Consider the following 23078-nt stretch of genomic DNA (forward strand, 5'->3'; position numbering starts at 1 on the left):
CATGTTTCAGGTCACGCATCAACCGAGGCTTCAATCCTTTGAGAATCAATCCAATCGCCCGCTCGGCCTGTCCATTCGACTGAGGATGAGCGACCGAAGCGTAGTCGACTCTCGTGCCTTGGGAGGCGCAAAAGGCTTTGAATTCTTCAGAATCGAAGTTCGAGCCGTTATCCATGATGATGTTGTGCGGAACACCATATCTAAATATAAGTTCCCTCATGAAACTCACAGCTGTGCTTGCTTCAAGGCTTTTGATGGGCTTGGCTTTGATACACTTGGTGAACTTGTCAATTGCTACCAGCACATCAGTAAATCCACTCCTGCCTGTCCTCAAAGGTCCAACCTTGTCCAGTCGCCAGACGGCGAAAGGTCAGACGAGCGGAATTGTTTTTAGAGCCAACGCAGGTTTATGAGACATGTTGGAGTAAAATTGGCAGCCTTCACACTTGTCCACTATTTCCTTAGCCATCTCATTGGCCCGCGGCCAGTAAAATCCAGCTCGGTATGCTTTGGCCACAATGGTCCGAGAGGACGCGTGGTGACCATAGGTCCCCGAGTGAATATCATTGAGGATCACTCGACCTTCCTCTGGTGTGATACACTTCTGGCAAACTCCAGTTGCACTTTCTCTGAACAACTGCCCCTTTATAACAGTAAAGGCCTTAGATTGCCGAACGACCTGTCGAGCCTCTTCTTCTTCCTCCGGAAGTTCTTTCCTAAGAATGTATGCGATGTACGGCACTGTCCAGTCGGGAGTGATGACCAGAACCTCCATGACTAAGTCGACCATGGCTGGGATGTCAACTTAAGTCGGATCTGTAGCACTCTTGGGCTGTGGCGACTCTATTGTGAAGGGATCCTCTTGAACCAAAGGTGAATGAATATGTTCCAGAAACACATTGCGGGGGATGGCCTCTCTCTTGGAACCTATCTTCGCCAACTCATCTGCAGCTTGATTTTTCAATCGGGGCAAATGGTGGAGTTCAATCCCCTCAAACTTCTTTTCCAGCTTCCTGACAGCGTTGCAGTAACCAGTCATGGCTGGACTTCTGACATCCCATTCCTTCACCGCGTTAACCACCAAATCTGAATCGCCATACACCATGAGGCGACGGATGCCGAGCGAGATGGCCATACGCAACCCATATAGAAGTGCTTCGTATTCTGCTTCATTATTGGAGGAATCAAAGTGAATCTGGAGAACGTAATTGAGCTTGTCTCCACGGGGGGACACCAATACTACTCCAGCACCTGACCCGTTTAGCATCTTGGAACCATTGAAGAACATAGTCCAATGTTCCGAGTGAACTTGAGTCGGTAGTTGCTGTTCAATCCACTCGGCAAGGAAATTCGTGATTGCTTGGGATTTGATAGCTTTCTTTGCCTCAAACTTGATGTCCAGTGGAAGGAGTTCAATCGCCCATTTTGCTACTCGACCAGTTGCATCTCTGTTATTCAGGATCTTAGACAACGGTGCGTCGCTGACGACTATAATAGAGTGATCAGAGAAGTAATGTGCAACCTTCTTCATGGTCATGTAAATTCCATAGACAAGCTTCTAATAATGAGGATAGTGCTGCTTGGACGGAGTCAAAACTTCAGAGAGATAATAAACTGGGCGTTGAACCTTGTACGCTTTTCCTTCTTCTTCTCGCTCGACCGTGAGTACTGTACTGACAACTTGTCCAGTGGCTGCAATGTAAAGCAGTAAAGGCTCTTTGCTGATTGGCGTAGCGAGCACCGGCTGGGTGGAAAGTAGGGCTTTGAGCTCTACAAACGCTGCATCAGCTTCTTCAGACCACTCGAACTTATCAGATTTCTTCATCAATAGGTAAAGAGGCAAGGCCTTTTCACCGAGACGAGAGATGAATCGACTCAAGGCGGCCAAACAACCGGTCAGCTTCTGAACGTCATGCACTCACACGGGGCGTTTCATTCGGAGGATGGTATCAACTTTTTTTGGATTGGCGTCGATCCCTCGTTCAGAAACGAGAAAACCGAGCAGCTTTCCTCCTGGAACTTTGAATGTGCACTTTGACAGATTAAGCTTGATATCGTACCTTCTTAGGTTGGCAAAGGTTTCTGTGAGATCAGTCAATAGGTCGGAACCTTTGCGAGACTTGATCATGATGTCATCCATGTATGCCTCCACATTCCGACTGATTTGGGTGAGCATGCACTTCTGGATCATTCTCATGAACGTGGCTCCGGCATTTTTAAGACCGAATGGCATGGTGACATAGCAAAAGCACCCGAATGGGGTGATGAAGGCTGTTTTTATTTCATCGGGACCATACAGTCGGATCTGATGATACCCGGAATAGGCATCCAAAAAAGACAAGCGCTCACACCCCACAGTGAGTCAACAACCTGATCGATACGGGGGAGAGGGAAGTGATCTTTCGGGCAGGCCCGATTGATATGCTTGAAACCAATGCACATGCGAAGTGAATCGTCCTTCTTGGGGACCATGACAACATTGGCAAGCCACTCGGAGTGGTAGATTTCACAGATGAACTCTGCTGCCAACAGTCGAGCCACTTCTTTGCCGATTGCTTTTCTCTTCTGAACGGCAGACCGCCGAAGATGCTCTTTGACGGGTTTTACCTTGGAGTCGACACGCAAATGGTGCTCAGCCAGTCCTCTGGGTACACCTGGCATGTCAGAGGGTTTCCATGCAAAGATGTCCCAGTTCTCATGGAGAAACTGGATGAGCGCTTCTTCCTATTTGTTGTCAAGCGTTGTTGATATATGAGTCGGTGCATCATTGGGATCGGTCGGGTCAATATGAATCGGCTTCGTTTCACCACTCGACTGAAACGTAGAGTCGGTCGCAGGCTTCTTTGCTTGGAGCAAATCACTTGGATCCACACTCTTCTGATACTCCTGGAATTCAACCGCCGCCATCTGTGCATCGGTGATTTTGGAACCTTTCTGGAAACATTCTTCTGCTTTCTGCCGGTTGCCAATGATCGTGATCACACCTTTGGGACCAGGCATCTTCAGCTTGAGGTATACATAACATGGTCGAGCCATGAAACGCGCGTACGCCGGTCTCCCCAGGATGGCGTGATAAGCACTCTGGAAATCCACGACTTCAAATGTCAACTTTTCTTTTCGGTAATGCTTGGAGTCACCGAAAACCACGTCGAGAGTGATCTGGCTGAGTGACTCGACCTTCTTTCCGGGAATAACACCGTGAAATCTCATGTTGCTCTCGCTAAGCTTGGACATCGGGATGCCCATCCCCTTCAAGGTTTCAGCATACCGGATATTCAGGCCGCTACCTCCATCCATCAGCACTTCAGTCAGTCGAGTGCCACCAACCACTAGGTCGACCACCAGCGCTTGCCTCCCGGGGGTGACTACGCGAGCAGGATGGTCTGACTGGTCGAATGTGACGGCTGTCTGAGACCATTTCATGTACGTGGTCGTTGTTGCCAGAGCAACCATATTCACTTCTCTGTTGATGACCTTCAACCGACTCTTGCTCTCAACATCAGCAAAAATCATGAGGGTGGAATTGACCTTGGGGTAACCGTCATCCTCCTCATCCTCCTCATCTCTGTCTGACTCCTTGTCCTTCTCATTGGGTTGTTTCTCCCGGAACTGTTGCATCAGGAGTCGACATTGTCGAGTGGTATGCTTTGGGTAAATCAGATTACCTTCCTCATCTTTCTTCGTGTGGATGTGACACGGCAAGTCCAGCACATCATTTCCTGCTTGATCTTTCACCTTCTTAGGAGGCCAGGGCCCCTTAGGTTTTCCCTTAAACTTTCCTTGAGCCACTGCTGCTATCTCCCCAGGTGTCACTGGCTCGTCTTTACGCTTTTGCTTCCGACTGGAACCACCTCCACTAGCCTCTTGGCCGACTGGTTTACTCTTCCCGCTTCGGAGTCGATCCTCTTCTTCTCCGTTAGCATACCGGGTGGCTATCTCCATCATCCGGGTCAGAGTCATATCTCCAGTCCGAGCGAACTTCAGAACCAACTCTCGATACTTGACGCCTTCCTTGAAAGCGCACACCGCCTGATGTTCCGATACATTCTCCATGGTGTGATGCAAAGTTGTCCACCTCTGAATGAATTCCCTCAAAGTTTCATTCGGCTTCTGCACACAATGCTGCAACTCGAGAAGCCCTGCTGGCCGCTTGCACGTGCCCTCAAAGGTTCATACGAACACTCGAGATAGCTCTTCCCAGCTGTGTATACTGTCTGGGGCTAACTGAGTCAACCACGCTTGGGCTGACCCTTCCAACATTAGAGGGAGATGCTTCGTTGCTATTTCATCATTTCCGCCCCCAATCTGCACAGCCACTCAGTAATCTTCAAGCAAAGTTTCAGGCTTGGACTCCCCGGTGAACTTACTGACTCCTGTTGCCAATCTGAAGTTGGGAGGAATCACTGCTTCTCTGATGGCTCTGCCAAAACACTCTGGGCCGGAAACATGTAATCTGCCGCCACTCGGACGATCTCTGCCCAGATCTTCTCTGTATGCTCTATTCCGGTCGACCAGGCCTTGAATGAGAATGGATCTCACATCGAAGCCTGGTTCTCTTGGGTCGACTAGAACTCTGCGCTCGTCCCTGTGACGGCGTGTGTCATCGTTCTGCCAAGGCACGTACGAAGCACTCCTCAGAGGAGGCGTTGGCACTCGACAACGATTGTCGCAGCCGGACTGACGATCGTACTGCCCATGACCTTCACACCGCGGAGGCGATCTTGGGCTATGGGCCGATTGAACTATATCTGCCACCACGTATCTGCTGTGTATCCTATTCCGTGACTGAGACACCGCAGAATTCTGCTCTCTTGCCGCTCGGAGCAAGGCCCTGATCTGCTCCAACCCTCAGCTAGCCTCTGACTGAGAAGGTTGAATCGACTCTGCAATTCGGGCCGCAGCAGTGAGGTTCTGAATCGGAGTACGGTATACCTTAGGTGGGGGTGGGAAAAGCTGTTGTCGACTGGAATCAGGAACTCGATCCCAGGCTCGCTCGTCGAGAGCGTGCTGCAGGTTCTCCAGTCGAGTGCGCTCAGCCAAGTTAGCCAAGCGCGCCTCCTCCAAGGCCTGAGCCTTGGGAGTTTCCCCAACGATGGGCGTGTGAAGTGTGTCCATGTTGCTACGACGAAGATCCTCTCTCTGCTGCGAAGAGAGAGGTTCGAGACGGTACTCCTCGTGGACACGTGACGGATCGCCACCAGCTATATCGCCATCCACACGGTGAAAGCCAGGCGGGCTACGCGGACCATCGACCATCAGGACTTCAGCCGCAGGATCGCTGCTATCGCACTCGGACGACGTCTCCGCGAAGCCAATCGACAGATCGAACAGGCCGTGGAGGGTTTCTTTGGGCTCGATTGCCGCAACTTGATGAGTGGCCGAACGCCGAGCCACCGCGTGCTTCACCCACCGCTGAAGCCGCGACCGACCAAATCGCTTGCGGTGGCGCACAGCAGAGAGGGAAGATGTTGCCGGAGTCGACTGATACTGGGTCGACGGCTGCCGAAGAAGGACGCCACGAACGCACGCGCGAAAGTGTGTCACCCCTCGTACGGGGAGCGCCTCGACATCAAGAGGAGCTTCCTGGAGCCACGCTGAGTCGTCGGCGATGAAAACAAGCGCGCCGAGATGGATCTCGCGGCCCACAACCATCTCGCCGCCGGAAACCATGATGATGATCGGAAAATAAACTTGCAACTTCACCAACAAGTCGCTAAGACACCTGCCCCACGGTGGGCGCCAACTATCGTGGTTCTAAGTCTAACAGTAGAAAGGGGATAGGTATGGAGAGGCAAGATCTTAGCTATGGCGAAGATGTACACACAAGGTTTTACGAGTTCAGGCCCTTCTCGGAGGAAGTAACAGCCCTACGTCTCGGTGCCCGGAGGCGGTCGATTGAATTATGTGTGTTGTGTTACACGGGGTGCGAACCCTTGTCCCAGAGGAGGGGGTGGCTTATATAGAGTGCAACAGGACCCCAACCCACCTCCATTACAAGGAGCTTAATGTACATAAAGTAAGGGTGTTACTGGTAACGGCAGTCTTAAATACTCTTAATGATCATGAAGAGTAAGGAGTGAATGCCCGGCCGTTGTGCGTTCTTCCAACTCCTGGTCTTCGATATAGTCGAGTCATTTCCCATACGGTCGAGTGAAAGTGGGGAATGATGGTCGAGTGATTATACTGTCGAGTGGATTCTTGGTCTTCTTATCTTCTCTTATCTTCTGGGGTAGTGACCTTGGGTAGGACGTATAGGTCAGGCCTATGACCCTGTTGGAGAACGTTGCAGAAAATTAAAAATTTTCCTACGGTTTCACCAAGATCCATCTATGAGTTCATCTAATAAACGAGTGATAGGAGTGCATCTACATACCCTTGTAGATCGCGAGCGAAAGCGTTCAAGAGAACGGGGATGATGGAGTCGTACTCGCCGTGATCCAAATCACCGATGACCAAGTGCTGAACGGACAGCACCTCCGCGTTCAACACACATACGGAGCGGATGACGTCTCCTCCTTCTTGATCCAGCAAGGGGGAAGGAGAGGTTGAGGAAGAAGGCTCCAGCAGCAGCACGACGGCGGGGTGGTGGTGGAGATGCAGTACTCCGGCAGGGCTTCGCCAAGCAACCGCGGGAGGAGGAAGAGGTGTAGCAGGGGGAGGGAGGCGCCAAGACTCAGGGTGCGGCTGCCCTCCCTCCCCCCTCCTTTATATAGGCCCCCAGGGGGGGCGCCGGCCCTAGAGATGGGATCTCTAGGGGGGGCGGCGGCCAAGGGGGCTGGAGTGCCCCCCAAGGCAAGTGGAGGCGCCCCCTCCCCTAGGGTTCCCAACCCTAGGCGCAGAGGGGGGCCCAAGGGGGGCACACCAGCCCACCAGGGGCTGGTCCCCTTCCCACTTCAGCCCACGGGGCCCTCCGGGATGGGTGGCCCCACCCGGTGGACCCCCGGGACCCTTCCGGTGGTCCCGGTACAATACCGGGTGACCCCGAAACTTTCCCGATCGCTGAAACAGCACTTCCTATATATAAATCTTCACCTCCAGACTATTCTGGAACTCCTCGTGACGTCCGGGATCTCATCTGGGACTCCGAACAACATTCGGTAATCACATACAAGTCTTCCTAATAACCCTAGCGTCACCGAACCTTAAGTGTGTAGACCCTACGGGTTTGGGAGACACGCAGGCATGACCGAGACGGCTCTAAGGTCAATAACCAACAGCGGGATCTAGATACCCATGTTGGCTCCCACATGTTCCACGATGATTTCATTGGATGAACCACGATGTCGAGGATTCGATCAACCCCGTATACAATTCCCTTTGTCAATCGGTACGTTACTTGCGCGAGACTCGATCGTCGGTATCCCAATACCTCGTTTAGTCTCGTTACCGGCAAGTCACTTTACTCGTACCGTAATGCATGATCCCGTGACCAAACATTTGGTCACTTTAAGCTCATTATGATGATGCATTACCGAGTGGGCCCAAAGATACCTCTCCGTCATACGAAGTGACAAATCCCAGTCTCGATCCGTCTCAACCCAACAGACACTTTCGGAGATACCTGTAGTGCACCTTTATAGTCACCCAGTTACGTTGTGACGTTTGGTACACCCAAAGCACTCTTATGGTATTCGGGAGTTACACTATCTCATGGTCTAAGGAAAAGATACTTGACATTGGAAAAGCTCTAGCAAACGAACTACACGATCTTGTGCTATGCTTAGGATTGGGTCTTGTCCATCACATCATTCTCCTAATGATGTGATCCTGTTATCAATGACATCTGATGTCCATAGTCAGGAAACCATGACTATCTATTGATCAACAAGCTAGTCAACTAGAGGCTTACTAGGGACATATTATGGTCTATGTATTCACATGTGTATTACGATTTCCAGATAATACAGTTATAGCATGAATAAAGACAATTATCATGAACAAGGAAATATAATAATAATCCTTTTATTATTGCCTCTAGGGCATATTTCCAACAGTCTCCCACTTGCACTAGAGTCAATAATCTAGTTACATTATGATGAATCGAACACCCATAGAGTTCTGGTGTTGATCATGTTTTGCTCGCGAAAGAGGTTTAGTCAATGGATCTACGACATTCAGATCCGTATGTACTTTGCAAATATCTATGTCTCCATCTTGAACATTTTCACGGATGGAGTTGAAACGGCGCTTGATGTGCCTGGTCTTCTTGTGAAATCTGGGCTCCTTGGCAAGGGCAATAGCTCCAGTGTTGTCACAGAAGAGTTTGATCGGCCCCGACGCATTGGGTATGACTCCTAGGTCGGTGATGAACTCCTTCACCCAAATTGCTTCATGCGCTGCCTCCGAGGCTGCCATGTACTCCGCTTCACATGTAGATCCCGCCACGATGCCCTGCTTGCAGCTGCACTAGCTTACTGCTCCACCATTCAACATATACACGTATCCGGTTTGTGACTTAGAGTCATCCAGATCTGTGTCGAAGCTAGCGTCGATGTAACCCTTTACGACGAGCTCTTCGTCACCTCCATAAACGAGAAACATGTCCTTTGTCCTTTTCAGGTACTTCAGGATATTCTTGACTGCTGTCCAGTGTTCCTTGCCGGGATTACTTTGGTACCTTCCTACCAAACTTACGGCAAGGTTTACATCAGGTCTAGTACACAGCATGGCATACATAATAGATCCTATGGATGAAGCATAGGGGATCACACTCATCTCTTCTTTATATTTTGCCGTGGTCGGGCATTGAGCTGAGCTCAATCTCAGACCTTGCAATACAGGCAAGAACCCTTTCTTGGACTGATCCATTTTGAACTTCTTCAAAATCTTATCAAGGTATGTGCTTTGCGAAAGACCTATGAGGCGTCTCGATCTATCCCTATAGATCTTGATGCCTAATATGTAAGCAGCTTCTCCAAGGTCCTTCATTGAAAAACACTTATTCAAGTAGGCCTTAATGCTGTCCAAAAGTTCTATATCATTTCCCATCAAGAGTATGGCATCTACATATAATATGAGAAATGTTACAGAGCTCCCACTCACTTTCTTGTAAACGCAGGCTTCTCCATAAGTCTGCATAAACCCAAACGCTTTGATCATCTCATCAAAGCGAATGTTCCAACTCCGAGATGCTTGCACCAGCCCATAAATGGATCGCTGGAGCTTGCATACTTTGTTAGCATTCTTAGGATCGACAAAACCTTCCGGCTGCATCATATACAGTTCTTCCTTAAGATGTCCGTTAAGGAATGCCGTTTTGATGTCCATCTTCCATATCTCATAATCATAGTATGCGGCAATTGCTAACATGATTCGGACGGACTTCAGCTTCGCTACGGGAGATAATGTCTCATCATAGTCAACCCCTTGAACTTGTCGATAACCCTTAGCGACAAGTCGAGCTTTATAGATGGTAACATTACCATCCGCGTTCGTCTTCTTCTTAAAGATCCATTTGTTTTCTATCGCTCGCCCATCATCGGGCAAGTCTGTCAAAGTCCATACTTTGTTTTCATACATGGATTCTATCTCGGATTGCATGGCTTCAAGCCATTTGTTGGAATCTGGGCCCGCCATCGCTTCTTCATAGTTCGAAGGTTCACCGTTGTCTAACAACATGATTTCCAAGACAGGTTTGCCATACCACTCTGGTGCGGAACGTGTCCTTGTGGACCTACGAATTTCAGTAGCAACTTGATTCGAAGTACCTTGATCATCATCATTATTTTCCTCTCCAGTTGGTGTAGGCATCACAGGAACATTTTCCTGAGCTGCACTACTTTCCTGTTCAAGAGGTAGTACTTCATCGAGTTCTACTTGCCTCCCACTTACTTCTTTCGAGAGAAACTCTTTTTCCAGAAAGGATCCGTTCTTGGCAACAAAGATCTTGCCCTCGGATATTAAGTAGAAGGTATAACCAATGGTTTCTTTAGGGTATCCTATGAAGACGCATTTTTCCGACTTGGGTTTGAGCTTTTCAGGTTGAAGTTTCTTGACATAAGCATCGCATCCCCAAACTTTTAGAAACGACAGCTTAGGTTTCTTCCCAAACCATAATTCATATGGTGTCGTCTCAACGGATTTAGACGGTGCCCTATATAAAGTGAATGTAGTTGTCTCTAGAGCGTATCCCCAAAATGATAGCGGTAAATCGGTAAGAGACATCATAGACCGCACCATATCCAATAGAGTGCGATTACGACGTTCGGACACACCGTTACGCTGAGGTGTTCCAGGCGGCGTGAGTTGTGAAACGATTCCACATTTCCTTAAGTGTGTACCAAATTCGTGACTTAAATATTCTCCTCCACGATCTGATCATAGGAACTTTATCTTTCGGTCACGTTGATTCTCTACCTCATTCTGAAATTCCTTGAACTTTTCAAAGGTCTCAGACTTGTGTTTCATTAAGTAGACATACCCATATCTACTCAAGTCATCAGTGAGAGTGAGAACATAATGATATCCTCCGCGAGCCTCAACGCTCATTGGACCGCACACATCGGTATGTATGATTTTCAATAAGTTGGTTGCTCGCTCCATTGTTCCGGAGAACGGAGTCTTGGTCATTTTGCCCAAGAGGCATGGTTCGCATGTGTCAAATGATTCATAATCGAGAGACTCCAAAAGTCCATCAGCATGGAGCTTCTTCATGCGCTTGACACCAATGTGACCAAGGCGGCAGTGCCACAAGTATGTGGGACTATCGTTATCAACTTTACATCTTTTGGTATTCACAATATGAATATGTGTAACATTACGCTCGAGATTCATTAAGAATAAACCATTGACCATCGGGGCATGCCCATAAAAAATATCTGTCATATAAATAGAACAACCATTATTCTTGGATTTAAATGAGTAGCCATCTCGTATCAAATGAGATCCAGATACAATGTTCATGCTCAAACTTGGCACTAAATAACAATTATTGAGGTTTAAAACTAATCCCGTGGGTAAATGTAGAGGTAGCGTGCCGACGGCGATCACATCGACCTTGGAACCATTCCCGACGCGCATCGTCACCTCGTCCTTCACCAGTCTCCGCTTAATCGCAGCTCCTGCTATGAGTTACAAATGTGAGCAATGGCACCGGTATCAAATACCCAGGAGTTACTACAAGTACTGGTAAGGTACACATCAATTACATGTATATCACATATACCTTTAATGTTGCCGGCCTTCTTGTCCGCTAAGTATTTGGGGCAATTACGCTTCCAGTGACCCTTCTCTTTGCAATAAAAGCACTCAGTCTCAGGCTTGGGTCCATTGCTTGACTTCTTCCTAGCAACTGGCTTACCAGGCGCGGCAACATCTTTGCCGTCCTTCTTGAAGTTCTTCTTTCCCTTGCCCTTCTTGAACTTGGTGGTTTTATTGACCATCAACACTTGATGTTCTTTCTTGATTTCTACCTCTGCCGACTTCAGCATTGAAAATACTTCAGGAATAGTTTTCACCATCCCCTGCATATTGTAGTTCATCACAAATCTCTTGTAGTTTGGTGGGAGCGACTGAAGGATTCTATCAATGACCGCCTTGTCCGGGAGGTTAATGTCCAGCTGGGACAGGCGGTTGTGCAACCCAGACATTTTGAGTATGTGCTCACTGACAGAACTATTTTCCTCCATCTTACAACTGTAGAACTTGTCGGAGACTTCATATCTCTCGACCCGGGCATGAGCTTGGAAAACCATTTTTAGCTCCTCGAACATCTCATATGCTCCGTCTTGCTCAAAACGCTTTTGGAGCCCCGGTTCTAAGCTGTAAAGCATGCCGCACTGAACGAGGGAGTAATCATCAGTGCGTGACTGCCAAGCGTTCATAACGTCTTGGTTCTCTAGGATGGGTGCTTCACCTAGCGGTCCATCTAGGACATATGCTTTCTTGGCAGCTATGAGGATGATCCTCAGGTTCCGGACCCAGTCCGTATAGTTGCTGCCATCATCTTTCAGCTTGGTTTTCTCTAGGAACGCGTTGAAGTTCATGTTGACATGAGCGTTGGCCATTTGATCTACAAGACATATTTGCAAAGGTTTTAGACTAAGTTCATGATAATTAAGTTCATCTAATCAAATTATTTTAATGAACTCCCACTCAGATTAGACATCCCTCTAGTCATCTAAGTGTTACACGATCCGAGTCGACTAGGCCGTGTCCGATCATCACGTGAGACGGACTAGTCATCATCGGTGAACATCTCCATGTTGATCGTATCTTCCATATGACTCATGTTCGACCTTTCGGTCTCTGTGTTCTGAGGCCATGTCTGTACATGCTAGGCTTGTCAAGTTAACCCTAAGTGTTTTTGCATGTGTAAAACTGTCTTACACCCGTTGTATGTGAACGTAAGAATCTATCACACCCGATCATCACGTGGTGCTTCGAAACGACGAACTTTAGCAACGGCGCACAGTTAGGGGAGAACACTTCTTGAAATTATTATAAGGGATCATCTTAGTTACTACCGTCGTTCTAAGTAAACAAGATGCATAAACATAATAAACATCACATGCAATTATATAGTAGTGACATGATATGGCCAATATCATATAGCTCCTTTGATCTCCATCTTCGGGGCTCCATGATCATCTTCGTCACCGGCATGATACCATGATCTCCATCATCATGATCTCCATCATCGTGTCTTCACGAAGTTGTCATGCCAACGACTACTTCTACTTCTATGGCTAACGCGTTTAGCAATAAAGTAAAGTAATTTACATGGCGTTCTTCAATGACACGCAGGTCATACAAAAATAAAGACAACTCCTATGGCTCCTGCCAGTTGTCATACTCATCGACACGCAAGTCATGATTCCTATTACAAGAACATGATCTCATACATCACAATATATCATTCATCATTCATCACAACTTTTGGCCATATCACATCACAAGACACTTGCTGCAAAAACAAGTTAGACGTCCTCTAATTGTTGTTGCAAGTTTTACGTGGCTTCTATAGGTGATCTAGCAAGATAGTTTTCTTAGGTACGTTAAAGCCACAACGTGATTTGTCAACTTCTATTTACCCTTCATAAGGACCCTTTTCATCGAATCTGCTCCAACTAAAGTGGGAGAGACAGACACCCGCTAGCCACCTTATGCAACTAGTGCATGTCAGTCGGTGGAACCTGTCTCACGTAAGCGTACGTGTAAGGTCGGTCCGGGCCGCTTCATCCCACAATACCGCTGAAGCAATATAAGACTAGTAGCAGCAAGAAAGTTGACAACATCTACGCCCACAACAAAATTGTGTTCTACTCGTGCAATAGAGAACTACGCATAGACCTAGCTCATGATGCCACTGTTGGGGAACGTTGCAGAAAATTAAAAATTTTCCTACGGTTTCACCAAGATCCATCTATGAGTTCATCTAAGCAACGAGTGATAGGAGTGCATCTACATACCCTTGTAGATCGCGAGCGGAAGCGTTCAAGAGAACAGGGATGATGGAGTCGTACTCGCCGTGATCCAAATCACCGATGACCAAGTGCTGAACGGACAGCACCTCCGCGTTCAACACACGTACGGAGCGGATGACGTCTCCTCCTTCTTGATCCAGCAAGGGGGAAGGAGAGGTTGAGGAAGAAGGCTCCAGCAGTAGCACGACGGTGTGGTGGTGGTGGAGATGCAGTACTCCGGCAGGGCTTCGCCAAGCGACCGCGGGAGGAGGAAGAGGTGTAGCAGGGGGAGGGAGGCGCCAAGACTCAGGGTGCGGCTGCCCTCCCTCCCTCCCCTCCTTTATATAGGCCCCCAGGGGGGGCCGGCCTTAGAGATGGGATCTCTAGGGGGGCGGCGGCCAAGGGGGGTGGAGTGCCCCCCAAGGCAAGTGGAGGTGCCCCCTCCCCTAGGGTTCCCAACCCTAGGCGCAGAGGAGGGTCCAGGGCGGGCGCACCAGCCCACCAGGGGCTGGTCCCCTCCCCACTTCAGCCCACGGAGCCCTCCGGGATGGGTGGCCCCACCCGGTGGACCCCCGGAACCCTTCCGGTGGTCCCGGTACAATACCGGGTGACCCCGAAACTTTCCCGATGGCCGAAACAACACTTCCTATATATAAATCTTCGCCTCCAAACTATTCCGGAACTCCTCGTGACGTCCGGGATCTCATCCGGGACTCTGAACAACATTCGGTAATCACATACAACTCTTCCTAATAACCCTAGTGTCACTGAACCTTAAGTGTGTAGACCCTACGGGTTCGGGAGACACGCAGACATGACCGAGACGGCTCTCCGGTCAATAACCGACAGCGGGATCTAGATACCCATGTTGGCTCCCACATGTTCCAAGATGATTTCATCGGATTAACCACGATGTCGAGGATTTGATCAACCCCCTATACAATTCCCTTTGTCAATTGGTACGTTACTTGCCCGAGACTCGATCGTCGGTATCCCAATACCCCGTTTAGTCTCGTTACCGGCAAGTCACTTTACTCGTACCATAATGCATGATCCCGTGACCAAACACTTGGTCACTTTGAGCTCATTATGATGATGCATTACCGACTGGGCCCAGAGATACCTCTCCGTCATACGGAGTGACAAATCCCAGTCTCGATCCGTGTCAACCCAACAGACACTTTCGGAGATACCTGTAGTGCACCTTTATAGTCACCCAGTTACGTTGTGACGTTTGGTACACCCAAAGCACTCTTACGGTATCGGGGAGTTACACGATCTCATGGTCTAAGGAAAAGATACTTGACATTGGAAAAGCTCTAGCAAACGAACTACACGATCTTGTGCTATGCTTAGGATTGGGTCTTGTCCATCACATCATTCTCCTAATGATGTGATCCTGTTATCAACGACATCTGATGTCCATAGTCAGGAAACCATGACTATCTATTGATCAACAAGCTAGTCAACTAGAGGCTTACTAGGGACATATTATGGTCTATGTATTCACACGTGTATTACGATTTCCGGAAAATACAGTTATAGCACGAATAAAGACAATTATCATGAACAAGGAAATATAATAATAATCCTTTTATTATTGCCTCTAGGGCATATTTCCAACAGACCCTACCCCAGGTATGTACCCTCATCACTTAGTGGAGCAAACTTTTTCTCAAAAATTGATCTTAAAAGTGGCTATTATCAAATCCGCGTACAAGAGGGTGATGAATGGAAAACTGCTTTCAAAACAAAATTTGGCTTATATGAGTGGTCAGTCATGCCTATGGGTTTATCGGAGGCTCCCGGTACTTTCGTGTGTCTCATGCATTATGTGCTTCGCCCTTATATTGGAGTCTTTGTTGTGGTTTACTTCGATGATATTCTTGTGTTTAGCAAAACCATGAAAGAGCAGTTTTGCAAACCCTTCGCAAGGAACGTCTTTATGCCAACATGAAAAAGTGCACATTTGGTGTTGACAAAGTGGTTTTCTTGGGTTTTGTTGTATCTTCCAAGGGTGTCCATGTTGATGAATCTAAAATTGAAGCAATCAAAATTTGGCCCCAACCCACCAATTTGCAACAAGTGCGTAGTTTTCTTGGTCTAGTAGGTTTTTATCGTCGCTTTGTGATATACTTTAGCACTATTGCCGCTCCTTTCCATGCTTTGAGTAAGAAGAATGCTCCTTTTGTTTGGGGATCTTTGCAATCCACCGCTTTTGATGAGCTCAAGTCTTTGCTTACTCATGCTCCGATTCTTGCTTTGCCCAACTTTGACAAAAGTTTTGAGGTTCATTGTGATGCAAGTGGTACCGGAATTGGCGGAGTTTTGATGCAAGAAAAACGAGCCATTGCATATTTTAGTGAAAAACTCTCCGGTGCTCAACTTAACTATCCCATCTATGACAAAGAATTGTATGCTTTAGTGCGTGTGCTACATGTTTGGGAACATTATCTTAGACCTCATGAGTTTGTCATCCATACCGATCACGAAACGCTTAAGTACTCAAAAGGTCAAACTAAGTTGAACAAGCGCCATGCCAAATGGAGTGAATTTATTGAATCTTTCCCCAATGTGATCAAGTACATTAAGGGTAAGTAAAATGTAGTTGCGGATGCACTTTCACGCATATGCACACTTGTCACTAAACTTGAGTTGAATGTTATTGGTTTTGAGCACATAAAAGACTTGTATGCTAATGATCCGTCTTTTGCGACTCCTTATGCTAAATGTTTAATGCATACATCTTGGGAACAATATTACATCAAGGATGGTTATCTTATGAGAGCTAACAAACTATCATTCCCGAGTCTTCTCTTTGTTTGCTCCTTTTGCAAGAGGCTCATGGAGGCGGACTCATGGGACATTTTGGATGCGACAAGACATTCGCCACGCTCTCCAAGAACTACTTTTGGCCCAAGATGTTCCACGACGTATCACGCTTCACCACCCGATGCTCTACATGTCGCAAAGCTAAGTCTAAAGCTCAATCCCTTGGTCTTTACATGCCTTTTCCTATTCCTTATCAACCTTGGGAAGAAATTAGCATGGATTTTGTACTTGATTTGCCTAGAACTCAAAATGGCAAGGATTCTGTGTTTGTTGTCGTGGACCAATTTTCTAAGATGGCACATTTCATCCCTTGCAACAAGATAGACGATGCTTCACACATTGCAAATCTCTTTTATAGGGAAATCTTGCGTCTCCATGGAGTACCAAAGACAATCGTCTCCGACCGCGACGTCAAGTTATTGAGCTACTTTTGGAAGACCCTATGCGCCAAGCTCGGAATCAAGCTCTTGTTCTCATCCGCATACCATCCTCAAACCGACGGCCAAACGGAGGTGACGAATCGTACACTCTCCACTCTACTTCGCGTGTTGATCAAGAAGAACATCAAAGAGTGGGAGGAGTGTCTACTGATCAATTAAAAGTACAGCGGGATATTTCGCCCGAACTGCGAGTGTCGTGTTCTCCACAGGGACTAGACGATCAGCAATGATGCTTGACTAAAGCTAGGCTAGACAATTTAAGTGACGATTACTGGGAACATAAACCTAAAGTATCTAAGATCATTTCGGAAAATCGGTGACAAAGTAAACGAAAAGAAGCAAAGGGAGATACAGATTATACTCTCTGTCTTTTTGGTATTATTTTTTATTTGCATGAGAAACTAAAACAGTAACACAAAGGGAACAACAAGACATGAACACATAAAGCAGAATGGAAATGGTTCACATTACAAACATATTTGTCACAGAGACAAAGCTATCACAGAGACTGAAAATTAAACACACACAAAGTTAACTAGTACTGGAAGTTAACTAGTACAGGGGACTAGTACACAAGGTGAACACACATACTCCCTCCGTTCCAAAATAGATGACTCAACTTTGTACTAACGTTAGTACAAAGTTGAGTCATCTATTTTGGAACGGAGGGAGTATATGCTAGCAAACCGGTAATTCACACATCAAATCAAACATACCAAATATTATCCAAACAACTAGACATTAACTAGTCAGAGCGCATAATAAAATGCACTATGTTTCACAAGTACGAAACTGAACAATTGTCAGATTGCAAGCTCTTATCAAATCTGAATATTACATGAACTAAACATCTCAATTCTGAATATTCCAAAGTACTGAACAATAAACTTCTCAAGATTACAGAAATTTGAGATCGGAGAGAGAGAGAGAAGCAGCAGCAGCAGCAAGTTGGAGGAGAGCAGCAGCAATTTTCTGGTTTAGAGAAAATTAGGAGGAGGAGCGGAGCAAGAGAAGGAGGAGGCAGCAGCAGGAAGTTGGAGAAGGGAGAAGCAGCGGTAGGAAGAGAAGAAGCAGAGGTAGCAGCAGTTTAGTGGAGGAAGCAGAGCAGCAGCAGATCGGCGCAAGAAGAAGAGCAGCAGCAGGGGGGACGTGAGAGGAAGGAGTAGCAGCAAGGAGAGGGAGAAGAAGAAGCAGAGGCGTGGGGAGGTTAGAGAGAAAGCAGCAGCAGAATTTGGGGGGAGAAGAAAGGTGGAGGAGCAGCAGCAGTTCGGGCGTGGGGAGGAGAAGAGCATCGGGGGCGCGAGATGGTGGATGATGCAGCGGCGGTTGGTGGAGATGGCACGGTCGAGCTAGTGGATGGATGGGAGGTGGAGGCGCACCATGACACCGGCCTGGCCGTGGCGGCGGCCGGAGTTGGAGAAGGAGGGGTGAGAGAGAGAGAGAGAGATGTGCCAGGCCCGAAGGGAATTGAGTATGCGCTAGGGATTTTGATCCCCTCCCCTGTTCTGCCACTTTACGATTTGGCCCTGCTATTTCTCTTCTTTCTTCCCAAGTAGGTCCTGCCATCTATAGCTTGGCCCCTTGATTACTTCAATTCTTCTCGCTCAAGTCCCTTTCTTCACTTCTTTCCTGCTGTTCTCTCTTCTCAATAGCCAATTTGTCCGAATCTTGAAGTTTATAGTGCCTTTGCGCACTTTTCTGCAAAATAATCAAATGACAAGTAAATGATCTTTTATATGATTTTCATTCAAATATATCATAGTTCATAACAAGAATGGATCGTTGGATCACAATAAATGGTGTGTTTGTGTGCCAAAATGTGAATAGGAAATGTACTTATCAAGTTCCCCCACACTTAAATCTTTACTTGTCCTCAAGTAAAGGCATTTGACAAGAGCAAGGTAGTGAACAGCGAACTGACTAGAGAATGTCCTAGTGAAGTAGATCTCCAAACAATGCATGCTTTGAACTTTGCTAGTGAAAATCAATGGTTAAGAGTGCTACAAAGCAGTAGGATACTAATAAGCATGACCATTTTAAACTTTTACAATGATAAAATAGGATCAACAAGTTTAAATGATGACTGTGCCAAATGGTTCCTAAAGAGAGCATGATCCCGAGAACAAAAAGAACATAAACTTGTGATCAGATCACTTATTTACAGAAATAAAGCAATGATAATATTTTATCGATCTCACTAAAGGAACATACCACCGATCCCGAGAACATGGTATACACCCGGCTCGACCAATTATTAGTTTTTTTTTGTTTGTCTCCCCAAAGGAACATACCACCGATCCCGAGAACATGGTATACACCTGGTTCGACAATTACATTTTTTTATTTTTAGTTACTGCCCAAGTTAACCCGATTTCACATGCCACCGATCCAGGGAACATGACATGCTACTGTAGGTATTCAGACTTATTTATTCATTATTACTTTTTTTAAATGAACAACGCATAAGCACAAAAATAGGAATCATCACTTCTCCATGTCTGGTTCACATGCTACCGTTCCAGGGAACATAGCATGCTAATCCATAGTTGTTAGGTGATTGCTCTCAATGGGAACACATTAGGCACAAACTCAACATCTGACACTTAATGATCTAGGTGTATCGAGGTAAAAGCAGAAAATGATTAAGTTTTCTAGTGTACTAGGGATTTGAGCACTCAAAACTAATAGCTTTCACTACTTTCAGCGAAGCAAACAGGTTGTAGATCACTAGTTTACAAGGCATTCAACAATCAGTTCGCATATTCTCATCAAGCACCATATGTCAAATAAAATTCAGTGGGGCAACATTTAAGACATGGCTTAAGAAACCCAAATAACATTTGATTTCAGCATTTATCAATGGATGATATACTCGGAATGGGTCATGAAACAGCTCACCGAGCACTATGAAGTAGCACTTGCTTGATCACTCTCTAAGTTGCTGCTCCTCTCCTTTTGCTTCTCCATCCTCATGCCTGCTCCAGCTTCGCTCTTCCTCATGTGTGCTCTTTGCTTCTCCTCATCACCATGCCGTGAATCCACCAGGATCCCATGGGATGTCATCTCGAACTTGGTCGGCCCGTAATGAATGGTGCACAAGCGTAAACCTGAAAGAACACTCAACAAACAAGCCAATATAAATGATAGGGACAATGCCCTCTAAGTCATCAATAGAGTATCCTATCAGATAAGCATATCTATTGAGCATATGATAAATAGATATCACCAATAAATCGCATGGTGCATAGGCAGTATCCATGATATGGCATATCTTGTCGAGAAAGCTGAGATCATACCTGAGATAGTTAGGAAGAAGCTTCAGGACTACCTCCATTGAAGATACCAAGTGAGGTGTGGTAGTAGAAATTTCCACCGGACTCGTGTCAACAAGTGAAATAGAGCTTGACTCCTTGACATCTGAATCCACCTCACCATAATCAACCATGAAGCTCTCCATCTCAGGCTCAAGTGTTGAAGAATCAATGCGGCTGACATCATCAAAGGCGAACTTCTCCATATCTGGCTCTAGCAGCACATGATCAATATCAACTAAAGGTGACTCCTCAATATCAAAAGCAACGAACTGCAGCTCTGGCTCATCCATGGAAGAATCATCACAATGCAAAACTGAATCTCCAACACTAATATCCAGATGATCTGTAGCATGTGTGTCAACTAGAATGGTGTCATCATCGTCAAATATAATCCATGCAAGCTCAACCTTGTCACACTGAGATAGAGGCTCAGGCTTTTGTGTAAGAATTGGTGGTTGAGGTGTAGTGATTTGTTGCAAGCAAACCAATGAATCAGACGTGGGCTTCTTATTGTACCACTGAAGTTGGTGGAAAGCTATGCTCTCAATCAGCAGAAAAGCTTCATCAAGTGTCTTGTTTGTAATAGCTCCACCCGCTGCCATATCGACGTAAGCTCGAGTGTCCGAAGTCAATCCTCTATAGAATATCTGCAGCTCTAACCATCTCTCGAGCCCATGATTAGGACATCTCCTGAATAAGGCTTTGTATCTCTCCCAAGCATCATACAAGCTCTCGCCTTCACGCTGAACGAAATTGAAGATCTCATCTCGAATTGCGGACTGCTTGTGTAGTGGGAAATATTTATCCAAGAAAGCTCGGGATATCTCATTCCAACTGTATGACCTTGATGGCAAGGATCGATACCAAGCACGAGCATCATCACGGAGGGAGAATGTGAACAACCTGCACATGATTGCATCTTGAGGAACTCTATGGTACTTGACTGTATCTGAATACTCCATGACTCGGTGTAAGTGCTCATAGGGATCATCAGTAGGCAGTCCTCCAAACTGTTGTTGTTGAACCAAAGCAATAAGACCAGGCTTCAGCTCAAAATTCTCTACCTCAATAGTTGGCCAAACTGGTCCTGTGATATAACATTGACTACTTGGCATCCAAAGATCATGAAGCAATGCCATATCTTAACCAAGTGTAACTATAGAACAACCTGCAAAGATTTATGATTCCCTACACACACTCATAAACAGTAAACATTAGTTAGAAGGTTAGTATCCTAATAAGCCGAAGCAACAATGGGGGAAAATAGAAGAAAAAAACACTGAAGATGAAATACACGACGAATTGAACAAGGAACTAAAGTAAACCTAGTCTATAGCCTAACACAATCGCTCGACGTAAGTCCCTGGCAACGGCGCCAAATTGATCAATTAAAAGTACAGCGGGATATTTCGCCCGAACTGCGAGTGTCGTGTTCTCCACAGGGACTAGACGATCAGCAATGATGCTTGACTAAAGCTAGGCTAGACAATTTAAGTGACGATTACTGGGAAAATAAACCTAAAGTATCTAAGATCATTTCGGAAAATCGGCGACAAAGTAAACGAAAAGAAGCAAAGGGAGATTCAGATTATACTCTCTGTCTTTTTGATATTATTTTTTATTTGCATGAGAAACTAAAACAGTAACACAAAGGGAACAACAGGACATGGACACATAAAGCAGAATGGAAATGGTTCACATTACAAACATATTTGTCACAGAGACAAAGCTATCACAGAGACTGAAAATTAAACACACACAAAGTTAACTAGTACTGGAAGTTAACTAGTACAGGGGACTAGTACACAAGGTGAACACACATATATGCTAGCAGACCGGTAATTCACACATCAATCAAACATACCAAATATTATCCAAACAACTAGACATTAACTAGTCAGAGCGCATAATAAAATGCACTATGTTTCACAAGTACGAAACTGAACAATTGTCAGATTGCAAGCTCTTATCAAATCTGAATATTACATGAACTAAACATCTCAATTCTGAATATTCCAAAGTACTGAACAATAAACTTCTCAAGATTACAGAAATTTGAGATCGGAGAGAGAGAGAGAGAAGCAGCAGCAACAGCAAGTTGGAGGAGAGCAGCAGCAGTTTTCTGGTTTAGAGAAAATTAGGAGGAGGAGCGGAGCAAGAGAAGAAGGAGGCAGTAGCAGGAAGTTGGAGAAGGGAGAAGCAGCAATAGGAAGAGAAGAAGCAGAGGTAGCAGCAGTTTAGTGGAGGAAGCAGAGCAGCAGCAGATCGGCGCAAGAAGAAGAGCAGCAGTAGGGGGACGTGAGAGGAAGGAGTAGCAGCAAGGAGAGGGAGAAGAAGAAGCAGAGGCGTGGGGAGGTTAGAGAGAAAGCAGCAGCAGAATTTGGGGGGAGAAGAAAGGTGGAGGAGCAGTAGCAGTTCGGACGTGGGGAGGAGAAGAGCATCGGGGGCGCGAGATGGTGGATGATGCAGCGGCAACTGGTGGAGATGGCACGGTGGAGCTAGTGGATGGATGGGAGGTGGAGGCGCACCACGACGCCGTCCTGGCCGTGGCGGCGGCCGGAGTTGGAGAAGGAGGGGTGAGAGAGAGAGAGATGTGCCAGGCCCGAAGGGTATTGAGTCTGCGTTAGGGATTTTGATGGTCGAAATCACTATTCTCACCCTTTCAGCAAACTTTGTCACAAAGTGAACTCGACATGAAAGTATTTCACGATCTGACCCTTTTAGCAACGCCATAGCCCGCGGCGTTTTTTCCCAAAATAAAAACGCCGAGCTAGCTAGCGTTCCTGTCAAAAAAGAAGCGCCGAGGTAGCTTACGTTGCGGACCATGTGAGAAACACCAGAGGGCTTTGGCGTTTCTGCCCTGGACAGCAACGCCAGGAGCTTTGGCGTTTCCATGATGTGTCGCCTGCTTGTAGCTTCAGAGCAGCACGGCATGCATGCCACTAGTGGTGCTTGCCTGCCTGAATTTGCGGGTCGGTCAGACCACTGACCACTGCATGCACGATCGACGTGAGTATGAGGGGCAACATGACAAGGCCATGCTACTGGTATGTTTAGCAACCAATGATGGCTTGCTTTTGAACTGTTTC

General features: G+C 46.6%; 1 protein-coding gene and 1 non-coding gene across 3 annotated transcripts; one reads left to right on the plus strand and one right to left on the minus strand.

The window, feature by feature from the left end:
• Positions 1 to 17351: 17351 nt before the first annotated feature.
• On the minus strand, positions 17352 to 22623 carry LOC123137199 (uncharacterized). Of its 2 annotated transcripts, none has more exons than XR_006467850.1 (2): positions 19574 to 22623; positions 17352 to 18373 (listed from the first exon to the last, which is right to left on the minus strand). XR_006467850.1 is itself a non-coding variant. In XM_044556824.1 (2 exons), the coding sequence occupies exons 1-2, from the start codon at positions 21126 to 21128 to the stop codon at positions 19698 to 19700; spliced, it is 1242 nt and encodes a 413-aa protein (XP_044412759.1). In that variant the 5' UTR covers positions 21129 to 22622; the 3' UTR covers positions 17352 to 19697. The 2 variants fall into 2 exon arrangements, 1 of the variants encoding a protein (XP_044412759.1); XM_044556824.1 differs by having other exon boundaries at positions 17352 to 19782; positions 19972 to 22622.
• Positions 20659 to 20769, plus strand: LOC123140289 (small nucleolar RNA R71). Its single transcript, XR_006469917.1, has one exon. It is a non-coding gene; the product is annotated as a small nucleolar RNA R71 (small nucleolar RNA).
• Positions 22624 to 23078: the final 455 nt, after the last annotated feature.

The sequence above is a fragment of the Triticum aestivum genome, chromosome 6B (assembly GCF_018294505.1).
Source record: "Triticum aestivum cultivar Chinese Spring chromosome 6B, IWGSC CS RefSeq v2.1, whole genome shotgun sequence".
In the NCBI taxonomy this organism is placed as follows: domain Eukaryota; kingdom Viridiplantae; phylum Streptophyta; class Magnoliopsida; order Poales; family Poaceae; genus Triticum; species Triticum aestivum.